The sequence below is a fragment of the Octopus bimaculoides genome, chromosome 27, assembly GCF_046866305.1.
Source record: "Octopus bimaculoides isolate indiv1 chromosome 27, ASM4686630v1, whole genome shotgun sequence".
Classification (NCBI taxonomy): Eukaryota; Metazoa; Mollusca; class Cephalopoda; order Octopoda; family Octopodidae; genus Octopus; species Octopus bimaculoides.
The window spans coordinates 19154893-19169264 of NC_142954.1; the positions used below are offsets into that span (position 1 = coordinate 19154893).

The window sequence follows — 14372 nt, forward strand, 5'->3', positions numbered from 1 at the left end:
GAGAGCGACATATACCACATATACGCGGATGTGGTTGATAAAGTGTGAGAGTCACGGAGAAGAGGGAAGGAAGGAATATAGAAAAAGAGAAAGAAGTTAATCAGAGAGAGAGAGAGGGAGTCAGAGAGAAGGAGTGAGAGAGACAGAGGGAGAGAGGGGGTGAGAGAGAGTGAGACAAAGGAGCAGAGGGGTGTATACGCGGAGATGATTGATAGAGTATGAGACGTATAGAGAGGAGGGAAGGAAGGAGAGTATAGAAAGAGAAAGGAAGGGGAGTGAGAGAGATAGAGAGAGTCATATAGGCGGAGGTGGTTGATAAAGTATGAGAGAGAGAGGGAGGGGGGAGGTGAATACATGGAGACAATTGATAAAGAGGAGAAAAAGTGAGTGGAGCAGAGATATAAAAGGAACAATGAACCGCAAACAGACACAAAGATAATTAAAAAAAAGTAGCCACCGGTATATAAGTATGTTTTTGATAACATATACCGTACTTTTGCTAATTGCTTAAGGTGTCATAGAGTTGTGAGCTGATAAAAACATCTTGGCCAAAAGTTCTTGACCGTTGTCCATGTAATATTGTTCTGAGTTTCCCCACAAGCAAAATAGTAAACTTGGTGTCCCTGGTAGTATTTCAACGACCCATGACAAAATTTTGCTCTAGTTGTATTTATTGCAAGAAACAGTTTGGTTTCTTTATGTAACGTTTTAAATAGTTCAACTTGTTCCCGGCCCCTGGAACATGTTCTCAAAGAAAGTGCGATCGCAAAAATGCACAAGTGAATGGGCGACAAATAGGAATTTTTAAAGAAGAGTCTGTAAAACTAGTTTTTAAACATCGGATGGCTATGGGGGTTAACTAGAACAAAATAGTAATCAAAGGGTCTATACGTAAAAAAATGGTTGAGAACGTTTGCGCTGGTGATAACTGGAGAAGAGAGGAGATAGCTAGATAGATAGAAAGATATATATATATATATATATATATAAAGAGTACCCGATTGGTACTCATTCGCAGTTGAGCAAAATAAAATGATCTTTCTCAAACATTGTCCAATCCAGGAATTGAACCCACAACATTTTGATCATGAGCCGAACGATTTAATCATAAAGCCACGCACCTTCACACATACATATGCACACACACACAAACATACACCATCTCATGACAAACCTCAGTGCATTATATCCGAAACAAAAGATCTGCAGCGCCTATGATCACAGCTCTATACAATCAGGGCTGACCAAAAATGAGATTCTCTGCAGAATCTCATTAAAATATAGACTATTTCCCAGAGTGATGAGGAAACAAAGACGCTAGGGCATCGATATGCAGTTATGCCTCTTTGTGTGGCTGTGTGGTTAAAACACCTACTTTCCAATTATGCTGTCTCGGGTTCAAACCCACTGTGACGCACCTTGGGCAAGTATCTACTACTATAACCCTAGGCCGAAAAAAGCTTTGTGAGTGGATTTAGTTGGTGGAAACAACTGTGTGGAAGCCTGTCACACATATATATATAGTTTTAGGGAAAATAACCAAGTTTCAAGAACTCATCGATGAAAATCCACTATCACATATAGAAAAATTAACAATTAAAAGCACAATAAATGAGTATAATATAAAACAAAGTAAATATCATAAGATAAAGATAATAAATTTAATTTTGATTTTTTATAAATTGATTTTAATTGAGTTTTTACCTGTAATTTTGGATTTTGTCCCTAATATTATTATATATATATATATATATATATTCATACATATATATTCAAAATGTAACCACATGTGAATCGTTGGCAATTTTCTTCCTCCGTCTTCCTTTCTATTGGACTTCCCTCTGTTTCTGAAGAAGAGCTTTGCCCGAAATGTTAAACCACTTTTCTTTCCTTCCCAGAGCGTCTGCTAATACTTTACATGTACCACGTGCACGTGCTGTTGTGCTTTTCTTTGTGCTTGTTCTTCTGTTTTTTGGATTTACTATATATATATATATATATATATATATATATATATATATAAGATAATAAGAGTGAAAAAACTACAGATATATATATATACTTACAGATACAGGGTAAAAATTAATAATTAGTAATTTTACCAAGTAGTTTGGTGTGTTAAAAAACCATTATCGGTAAGCTTATACAAAAGTTTTATAATTATAAACATAATTAAAATTAGGGTTCAGCAAAAATTGCTTTACCACACACCGAAATTAGAAATAGCAGTTAAAACTACTATTTCATTACCACAGTAACTCTCGCAACTCACAAAGGCAAAAAGAAAAAATAACGAATCTACCCAGCTTTGATTAACTGTATACGCTTTTCAGGATTAAAGAGGTGTAAATTATATTACCCGATCTTATTTCCATCTTCAGTACAGTATTCCAAAGTATATATATATATATATATATAGTTTTATGGAAAAGAACCAAGTTTCAAGAACTCATCGATGAAAATCCACTATCACATATAGAAAAATTAATAATTATTATTTTTATCTTATGATATTTACTTTGTTTTATATTATACTCATTTATTGTGCTTTTAATTATTAATTTTTCTATATGTGATAGTGGATTTTCATCGATGAGTTCCTGAAACTTGGTTCTTTTCCCTAAAACTATATATTTTTATATATATTTTAATCTATAAATCTCAATTTAATTTTAATTTTTTATAAATTGATTTTAATTGAGTTTTTACCTGTAATTTTGGATTTAATCCCTAATATTATTATATATATATATATATATATATATATATATATATATATATACATACATAAAATAAAAGAGAATAAAGATAAAATATAAAATAAAATAAAACAAAAATAAAATAAATATAAAATAAAAAAGTAAATATACAATAAAATAAAATATAAAATTACAGGTAAAAAATAAAATACAAAATAAGATAAAATAAAAAATACAAAATAGAAATAAAATAAAAATATAATTTTTTTTATTTTATTACCTCCGCCTTAGCGAAGGCGGAGGTATTGTTTTCAGTCGTCTTTGTTTGTTTGTCCGTGGACAAGATATCCCAAGAACCGCTGGATGGATTCGGATGAAACTTTCAGGGATGTTTGGCCTCATGACTGGCACAAGCTGGTTAGATTTTGGGATCGATCCGGTACTGGACAAAAGGATTCTGGATTATTTGTTGGTGTTGCCTTGGAAGAGGTCTGCCCTCTCTGAGTGCTCGTTTTATATTTTATTTATTTAAAATAAAATAAAAAATGAAATAAAAATAAATAGAATAAAATTAAAAAATAATATAAAATAAAAAATATATATTTTTAAAAGAATTTTCTAAAATTTTTCATACATCCATTTCTTGTTTTTCCCCCCAATATTTATCATTTCAATAATTCCTATCAAACCAACGACTTTCGCATTATATAATAGAGATTAAACCAGTAGAATGCCTCGGATTATATAATCCCGAATGAGAAAATGACCTGCGTGCATTAACTGATATATATATATATATATATATATATATATATAACCGTGAGTTTTTCTGTTTGTTTCCGTCTCCTACACACTGTCACTTGACAATTAGTGTTGATTTGTTTACATATCAGTAAATTAGCGGTTCGGCAAAATTGAATGATAGAACAAGTATAAGACAAGATCGCCCTTGTGCCCATTTGTGTTCGTTTAAAACCCTTAAAGGCGGTGCCCCTAGCATTGCCGCAGTGCAATGACTGAAACAAGTAAAAGATCAGAGATAGATAGATAGATAGACAGTTAAATGATAAATAGACAGACAAACAGATAATAGATAGACAGATAGATAGAGATAGATAGATAGACAGTTAGATGATAAATAGATAGATAGACAGTTAGATGATAAATAGACAGACAAACAGATAATAGATAGACAGATAGATAGAGATAGATAGATAGATAGACAGTTAGATGATAAATAGATAGATAGACAGACAGATAGATAGACAGTTAGATGATAAATAGATAGATAGACAGTTAGATGATAAATAGATAGACAGACAGATAGATAGATAGATAGACAGTTAGATAGATAGATAGATAGTTAGATGATAAATAGATAGATAGACAGACAGATATAGATAGACGGATAGATAGATAGATAGACAGATAGACATGCACACATATATTATATATATATATATATATATATATATATATTATATATATATATATTATATATATATATATATATATATATATATATATATAAATGCACACGAAACGTTAGACTTCAACGTTAGCCATTTGACGTTCAGACGTCTTCGACGTTTCAACGCCCAACCGGAAATAACGTCACGAAATCTTTATCGCTCTCACCATGCAATTCCAGTTCCGGTTCTTTTTGTTGTTATTTTTCTACCTCCTTTCCTCTCCTCTCCACAAGACAAGCTCTTCCCTCTTCAGCGCTGTCCCCAAGCCTTTAATGTGGGACATGATATATATTTATTAACCAATATACACACCCCCTTTTTTTTAATTAACTAAATTCTTTAATTACTCGATAAACAAGGGGCGATCGAACCTTCGCAGACACATAAAATATTTATATATATTGATTTATATACAGATTTATGTGGTGTGAGGAGACGGGAAAGTTTCAAGTAAGAGAAAGTTTCTTGTCCAAAGCTTACAAAATATTATTGAGCTGAAATATATCCGTGATGATATTGTTAGAGATTCATAATCGTATTGTGGAGGAAACTTTACGACTCAAGTTCAAAAATGCCTCGGAAGGGTGAGTACAAAGATTATATATATATATATATATATATATATTGTTCTGTGTATATGTATTTCTCTATAAACACACCCATCAAATCATCTGTTATATATATATATATATATATATCCATTAGTCTTTTTTTTTGCTTATATATATATATATATATATATATCCATTACTGTCTTTTTTTTTTTTGCTTATATATATATATGTGTGTGTGTGTGTATAACCCGCCTTTTACCCGCACCCACTTATTACACTTGGTATAACACTAGTTTAACAATAATTTTGTACCCTCCCAGCAGTATATTGGATAGATATTATCCCTTAGTGGGTTGAATCCTCAACCCCTAACTCTCTTGCATTATATATATATATATATATATATATATATATATATATTCATTCGTTGTTCTTTTTTGCCTATATATACATAACTGCTCTATACATACTGGTGTGTGTAATAAATAAATGTATATGCACATACATACACCCACCCACCGACTTAGCTTCTATACCGCTACTTCATATATATAGAAAGTATATATATATATATAATCACACACGCCCACAGATACTTTAAGATTATATATATATGTGTGTGTGTGTGGCTGTATCAAATTTTGTTACTCTTTGATGTTATATATATATATTTATATATATATATATATACACACACACACATTTAACACGCACACACATTCACACCATTCACGTATCACTGACTGATATTTAACCTTTCTGCTTTTTTTTCTTCTCTTTTCATTATCAAATGCTATAAATGGTTTCATTATAAAAAGAAAGTGTATTAAATATTTCACTGGTTCCGCCATCTCACTACCGTTGCACTGTCACTTCTCGCTTTTTGTTCGACACGGTTTCAATACCACATCAAACTTTATTGTTCACCCTTCCTGAGCCAATGTTGATATAATGTAACACCAAAATGTCGTGCCAAGGTGCGATTTAATTATCTTCTACGGGTGTCGTGTTTCCAAGGAATTATTTAAATGAAGCAACGGCTGGGAATCCTCGGACGAAATCTCTTCAGAACTAATTGTGTTTATGGACAAGGATGTTAGTTAAGCAAGCATACCTACACTTTGATGCTACACCATTTATTTCTCCCATAACTCTCTCAAGGATGTATATTTTAAAATGAAATTTTGTACATGTATGTTTTCTAGGGTGTAGCTTACGATTATGTGGATAATATTAACATTTATCAAAAGAAGTATTTATGAATGAGTTTTTGGATCATTCTGTTCCCACTCTTGTCTTTGTTTCCTTATAATTCTCTTCAAATGGTGTATTTTTAAATGACATTTTACAGAAATACATTTTCGAGGATGTAGATTATAATTATGCTGATAAAATCTAAAAAATTGTATATTTTTAGGAGTTTCAGATCGCTTTTCCTCTCAATCATCAATTTCCATGATTTTATAACTTAATGTTGTTTTTTCTAGATTTATATACTTGAAATATCAACATTAAGTAATCTTCACTCTCAAAAACATTTTTTTTTACAAAATTTCCTTTAAAAATGTGAATTTTAAAAAGTTGTGAAGAGACAAAGTCGAGGAGAGAGGAGAATGATCCGGAATTCCTTGAAAACATTTTTTGTTTTTAATATTATCAATAGAATTGTAATCTCCACCCTTGAAAACGTATCGCTGCAAAATTTCTTTAAAAAATACACATCTTTTAGAAAATTATGTGGAAACTAATTTATGGGAGCATCAAACTGTAGTCATGCCCTGTATTAATCTTCCACCGTTGTTTAATACCAGGCTAGCTCTGATCAGATAAACCTATAATCATAGCGTTCCATCTATGGCCATCTCGTTTTATTTTGGAGTTGTGTCATCGCGGACTATTATCCACACAGTGTGTATCTGTCCTTTTTAGATGATAAAGTGCGAAATGAGGGGGTAATTTGAATTTAGATTGAGCGACCACCTCCTATGTGGTTCCGTCTTTGATGTCTTCTCGTTCAGTCACCGTATTTCTGTGAGGAACAGCAATTTTTATTCTCTTAATTAGCCTTGGTAGATAATATTGTATAAATTACTATAATTAACGCGGAATGTGTGTGTATGATGCGCCTGTCATTCGTGCTCGTCAGATGAAGGAATAATTTATTAAAAAATAACACACTAGGAAGTGCTAGAAATAGTAGCGATTGGATGGGTTTGTGTAAAACTAGAATGCATTTTATTTGATCCTAAAGGTCAGCTCGATCGGGGCTGCTAATCTCAGATGTGTGTCTTTGTGGGAGGCTACCCAACCATGGCCACCACCGCTATATGTATATATGACAGCGGAAATAGGACTGCAGGAAGGTGGCGGAATATTGTTGGTGAAACCGTTCGACATTGCACGCCACTTCTGTGATTTTATATATATATATATATGTATATATTATAATAAGGCTCGGTTGTCACGTTTGGAATGTCTTCGTTTAGCGGGTTAACAACAGCAGTAACAACGACATGTATCTGAAAGTACGAAAGAAATATTTGAAGGAAAATATAAAATGGAATTGGTCGTTCTTTGATTCATCACCCCAGACTTATGTAATCACCAATCTCACTGTCACGTTGCCGAAGATTCGATCTTTGGAATCGCCCGTGTCACGTTCCGTTAATTAATTTCTTCTCCCAAACCGACCCTAATTAACGCAGAGAGCACCTGTCTAGGGTTAGCTTTTTTTTTAAATTAATAGAAAAAACGTTTCTATCACCTCCTCCACCGCCACCGCATTTGAAAGATTTTTTTGTTCATTTTTTTCTTTTTTTAAATTTTAAATTTTCACAACTGTCACAGATACTTGACATGTGGCTGAACGACGATTGAAGTGTGAAAAACCTTTATTGTTATATTATTATTATTATTATTATTATTATTATTATTATTATTATTGCGAGCTGTCAGAATTATTAGCACGCCAAGCAAAATACTTAACGGCATTTCGTCCGTCTTAACGCGGGTCTTAACGCTCTGAGTTCAAATTCCGCTTAGGTCGACTTTGCCTTTCATCCTTTCGGAGTCGAGAAGATAATTACCAACCGAGTCTATGTAATCAACTTAACCCGCCCACAAAATTTCAAGACTTGTGCCTTACATTGTAGAAATAATAATAATAATAATAATGCTTTTTGCTATAGGTACAAGGCCTGAAACTTTGGGAGAGGGGGCTAGTTGATCATATCGACCCAGTGCTTAACTGGTACCTATTTTATCCACCTCGAAAGGATGAAAGGCAAAGTCGACTTCGGCGGAGTTTGAACTCGGGACGTAGCGACGGGCGAAATACTGCTAAGCATTTCGTCCAACGTGCTAACTAACGATCCTGTCAGCTCGCCGCTTTAGAAATCATGACAATAGTGGTTTCGAATTTATGGCACAGGGCCAGCGACTTCAGGGGAGATGGGGATAAATTGATTACATCGACCCCCAGTGTTGAACTGGTAATTATTTTATCGATTCCCCGAAACGATGGAAAGGCAGAGTCGACCTCGACAGAATTTGAGCTCAGAATGGTGTAATGATAATTATTCTTTGTAGAATTTTGATCTTTTAGAACCGTCGTGATGGTAGCGAAGATGTCGAGTAGTCAAAGCACCAAGCTAGATTCATCAAAATATTCTGCATTCCAAAGTCCAAAACATTGGCAGGTTTCTTTTCTCTCTTTTCCTGTTAGACAAGTGTATCTAGGACTATTATTATTCAATGAGATCTTTGCCCCACTTTTAAGATGGATGGATGTGTCATACTAGAGGGATTTGGCTGTTATATCTAGCAACCCAGTCATAGAGGCTACTTTACGAGATAAATACCAGTGGTGTTCTAGGCACTGAATCATGTAGATAGTCTTGTTGATAGTCAAAAGAAGTATACTAGGGCTAATAATAGGAGCCAAGGAGGGAGTATCTACGAACCCTGCTGCACTCATTCACCACAACTTTCTCTCACTCTTACTTCCTGTTTCTGTTGTGCCTGTATTTCAAAGGGTCAGCTTCGTCACACTGTGTCACGCTGAATATCCCCCAGAACTACGTTAAAGGCACACGTGTCTGTGGAGTGCTCAGCCACTTGCACGTTAATTTCACGAGCAGGCTGTTCCGTTGATCGGATCAACTGGAACCCTCGACGTCGTAAGCGACGGAGTGCCAACAAAAAAAAATATTAGTACTTGATTTTTACACTTTGAATTCAAATCCTTCTGTGATGGACTTTACCTTTTAGGGTTGGTAAACTAGCAGTGCAGTATTAGTGTAGTTCCTTCTCCCTCAAGCTTTTACATCCTGAAAACCGGTAAGCTGCACCAGGTTCCAATCCGATTTGACATGATTTCTACAGCTGGATGCCCTTCCTAATGCCAACCACTCCAAAAGTGTAGCCCGTGCTTTTTACATGCCACCAACATGGATGCCAGTCACAAAGCACTGACCACAACTGTGGTCTCACTTGGCTTGACAGGTCTTCTCAAGCATGGTATAATGCCAAAGGTCTCACTCACTTGTCACTGCATCCTTGAGGCCCAAAGATCAAAGGGTGCTTTTCTCATGCCAGTTACGTGACACTGACATGATTTCATGTGGCTTGACAGGTCTTCTCTAGCACAGCATATCACCCAACGTTTGAAGGGTGATTTTTGTGTAACCCTGGCATCAGCCATACCTATGATTTCACATGGGTTGACAGGTCTTCTCAAGTAGAGCATATCACCCAACGTTTGAAGGGTGCTCTTTACGTGCCACCAGCATGGGTGCCAGTTATGTGGCACTAGCATTGGCCATGCATCTATTTTCACATGGCTTGTTGGGTCTTCTCATGCACAGCACAATGTTGATACCAAACCATGTTCCGTTGCATGTGACAGCTGAGGCATCCATAGGAAGACTATCTCAGGTTTTCAAACTTTTTGACTTGCGGACCCCTTTATATTTCAGGCTTTACCTTAGGGACCCCCTTATAAACGCTTATGAAATTTATACATAAATATTTGCTTAAAATAACATATATTTTTACATTTATTTATTTAACAGTATTTAACAAATAGGTTTGTCAATTAAAAGATTTCAATTAAAAAACATATATAAAATCAAATTGCCCATAAAAAGTATTTGCTGTCCACGGACCCACTGTGGTCTGTGGACCACAGTTTGAAAACCCCTGTAGCCCTTTTCTTTGAAAAGGATGGTGTACTGGTTCCTTACTTGGAGTCCATGACCCCTGCTTTTGGCTCAGAGAGGTAGTGTTGGAGTTCCATGAATTTTATTTTTTTTATCTTGCATCAGTCCTGGGGCACCATCTTGAAGAATTTTAGTCTAAGAAATTGATCTCAGGACTTATTCTTTTAATGGCTAGTACTTATTCTATCGGTTTCTTTTACCGAATCGCTAAGTTAACACACCAACATTCGTTGTCAAGTGGCAGTGGGAAACAAACACAGACGATGGGCTTCTTTCAGTTTCCGTCTACCAAATCCACTCGCAAGGTTTTGCTTGGCTCAAGGCTATAGAAGTCACTTGCCCAAGATGCCACGCAATAGGACTGAACTCAGAACCATGTGGTTGAGAAGCAAGCTTCTTACCACACAGCCATGCCTGCTCAAAACTTTTAAAGGCTGCAGAATGAAATGTATAATTTATTCAGTTGTGTGTGTGTGGCGTAGCGGTTAGTGTTGTACTCACAATCACTAGGTCTTGAGTTCGATTCCTAGACTGACCGACGCATTGTGTTCTTGAGCAAAACCCTCCATTTCATGTTACTACAGTCTACTTGGCTGTAAATGGAAGTGCATTGTGACCAGTGGTGTATAACATCTGAGAGTCTGGTCAATCACATGATTTAAGATGATTAGTTATATAGATATGTATGTGTGTGACTGTGTATATCACTGGCAGTGTCCCAGCATGGCCACAGCCTTAGGGCTGAAACATATAAAAGAATATATATATGTATGTATATACATGTATGAAAATATGTATGCATGTATATGTGTATATGTATATATATGTATGTATGCATGTATATATATGTATGTATATATGTATGTGTATATGTATGTGTATGTGTGTGTGTATATATATGTGTATATATATATATATATATATATGTATATATATTGTATGTGTGTATATATATATTGTATGTATTTGTATGTATATATGTGTGTGTATATATGTACATATGTGTATATATATGTGTGTATATGTATGTATATATATGTGTGTGTATGTATGTATTAGGGTGTTAGAATTCCTACATTGCTAGAAATAAGAGCTAAAAAGCTCTAATCCTTTAGTTAAAACACATAATTGTATACATATGTACTGACAAGGTGGTTGCAGTCCCTCTCAGTTTATATGTGTACAATTATGTGCTTTAACTACAACATCAGAACATTTTAACTCTTATTTCTAGCAATGTAGGAATTCTAACCCCCTTAGTTACATTTAGTGACATAGTTTTCTTTTTTGGTAACACATTGCACACAGCTGTCTATATTAATTTTATATACATGCGTATAAGAAAGGGATGACCACTAGGTGGTCATTCAATATGCTAGAAAGAGGTCATCAACGACCCAACCACAAAAGAAAAATTCTTTATTTTTATATATTTTTCATTTTGTCCTGCCCGCCTAAGCTCTGTGTATTTTTGCTGAATTTTTTCTGGAGAACATGATTTTTCTTTTGTGGTTGGGTCGTTGATGACCTCTTTCTAGCATATTGGATGACCACCTAGTGGTCATCCCTTATATGCATGTAATACAATTTTTCTGAATTATCAGATTTTTTTTATATGCTAGATCACTGGTTTTAAATTGAAATTAATATTCAATTTATCACCCTCAGTATATAAATGTTAATTTATATACATATATATATATATGTATATATACACACGCATACATATACAAACATACATTTTCTATTTTCTCTCTCTGTTTATTTCTGTGTTCCTTTCTGTCGAAGAGCGTAGGTTCGAAACATAAAAGACTTTCTCACTTCCCGAGCATTAAACTAATACATCTTTTTGTTTTTTTTGTAAATTCTCACAACATACATTTGTACATACATGCATACATAACACACGTGTACATGTATCATCATCATTTAGTATCTACATTTATATGTTTGCACGGGTCAGACTGAATTTGTTACGGCAGTTTTTCTACAGCTGGATGTCCTTCCTGTTACTCATCCCTCTATTTAGGCATAAAACCCCCAACATAGAATGGACATTACAAGGACGGACAACACAAAACGTGGGGTACATATAACGAATGATGAAGTATGTAATGGAATATTTATAATGAAAAGGATGAAATGGCTTATGAGCCCCCCCCCCCCCAAAAAGCTCGCAGTCTCATTTTACTGTTCTTCTAATCAGTCTCTTATCTTTTTATCGTTCGTCCGTTATATGTTCGAGCAGATCCTCTCTCCCAATCACACTGGGCAGATTCTGATGTTTGCATGGGTCAGACTGAATTTGTTACGGCTGGATGCCCTTCCTGTTGCTAACCATCACCTATTTCCAAACAAGTTTATAGTTCCCTATGACCAGATATGTTTTCCAGGAAAGACTGGAGACAAACAACACCGCTTGTATGACGGTGATGCTCATTTACAACCATCACATGATGTCAACACCAGAGCACACACAGTTAGGTGGCAAGTCTCTTAACCACACAGCCACATCTGCGCCTTTCTGTCTGTATCCGTGAGCAATGATAGGATGGTTGTGACTCAAGGGTTTTTCATCACATAAGTTTGTGCAATCAGGATTTAAATGTGACAAAACAAATATCACAATAGCTCTCTCTTTCTCTCCCCTCTCTCTCTCTCTCTCTCTCTTTCTTTCTTTCTCTCTTTCTCTCCCCTCTTTCTCTCTCTCTCTCTAAACTGGACAATGCTTCTGACGTCCGGCCACTCTAGCAGTTCACTTGCGTTCCGTTCTTTGTATTCTTCCCTTTTACTTGTTTCAGTCATTTGACTGCGACCACACTGGAGCATTGCTTTCAAGGCTTTTACTCAAAGCAATTTTACCCCAGGATTTATTCTTTATAAGCCTAATACTTATTCAGTTGGTGTCTTTTGCCTAACTACTAAGTTACAGGGACGTAAACACACCAACATTGGTTGTCAAGCAAAGGTGGAGGGACAAACACACATACATAAACATACACACACACACAACAGGCTATTTTTCAGTTTCCATCTACCACATCCACTCACGAGGCTTTGGTCATCCCAAGGTACCATGCAGTAGGACTGAACACTGAACCATGTGGTTGGGAAGCAAGTTTCTTACTACACAGCCACACCTGCACCTATATATATATCTGTAAAAATATGTGATACTTATTCGGTAGCCATGATAAAACTCTGAGTTTCGGATGCCAGGGTGGGAGCCCACGCCAACATCACTTCAGTTATCTGGCCATTGAAAATTCCTATGAAAATATATATATATATATAGGCGCAGGAGTGGCTGTGTGGTAAGTAACTTGCTTACCAACCACATGGTTCCGGGTTCATTCCCACTGCGTGGCACCTTGGGCAAGTGTCTTCTACTATAGCCTTGGGCCGACCAAAGCCTTGTGAGTGGATTTGGTAGACGGAAACTGAAAGAAGCCCGTCGTATATATGTCTATATATATATATATATGTTTGTGTCTGTGTTTGTCCCCCAACATCGCTTGACAACCGATGCTGGTGTGTTTACGTCCCCGTAACTTAGCGGTTCGGCAAAAGAGGTCGATAGAATAAGTACTAGGCTTCCAAAGAATAAGTCCTGGGGTTGATTTGCTTGACTAAAGGTAGTGCTCCAGCATGGCTGCAGTCAAATGACTGAAACAAGTAAAAGAGTAAGGAGTATGCACACACACACACACACACACACACACACACACACACACACACACATACAGATACACACACATGTATATAGTCGCACACAAGGGTTGGACAAATAATGGAGAGAGCACTTTTCATTTAACTATTTTTTGCATTAGCAATGACATATTCAAAACTGTTCTAGCCTCTGTGTATGTGTGTGGGGGGGAGGGTCCATCTGCATTAAACATGTCTTTTAATTCATGACCCAGTTTTGCTTTCATGTATTTATTTTTGCACATAATTATACTAAAATAAGTTAAAATGCATCATCATCATCATCATCGTCTAACATCCGCTTTCCATGCTGGCATGGGTTGGACAATTTGACTGAGGGCTGGTGAACCAGATGGCTACGCCAGGCTCCAATCTGATCTGGCAGAGTTTCTACAGCTGGATGCCCTTCCTAACGCCAACCACTCCGAGAGTGTAGTGGGTGCTTTTACGTGCCACCAACACGAGGGCCAGTCAGGTGGTACTGGCAACAACTACACTCAAATGGTGTTTTTACGTGTCACCTGCACAGGAGCCAGTCCAGCGGCACTGGCAACGCCCTCGCTCAAATGTTGTTTTCCACGTACCACCAGCACAAGTGCCAGTAAGGCGATGCTGGTAACGATCACACTCAAATGGTGCTTTTTACGTGCCACCGGCATGGGGGCCAGTCAGCAGCCCTGGCAATAATTACGCTTGCATGGTGCTCTTAGTGCTCCACTA

General features: G+C 36.0%; 1 protein-coding gene across 1 annotated transcript in view; it reads left to right on the top strand.

Annotated features, from left to right (window-relative positions):
- The first annotated feature begins 4399 nt into the window (after nucleotides 1-4399).
- Nucleotides 4400-14372, top strand: part of LOC106868985 (actin-related protein 2/3 complex subunit 2) — a 48218-nt gene continuing 38245 nt past the window's right edge. Inside the window, exon 1 of the mRNA XM_089343391.1 lies at nucleotides 4400-4755. Coding sequence (XP_089199517.1) covers nucleotides 4682-4755 — 74 coding nt within the window. The 5' untranslated portion in view covers nucleotides 4400-4681. The remainder of the gene's footprint in view (nucleotides 4756-14372) is intronic.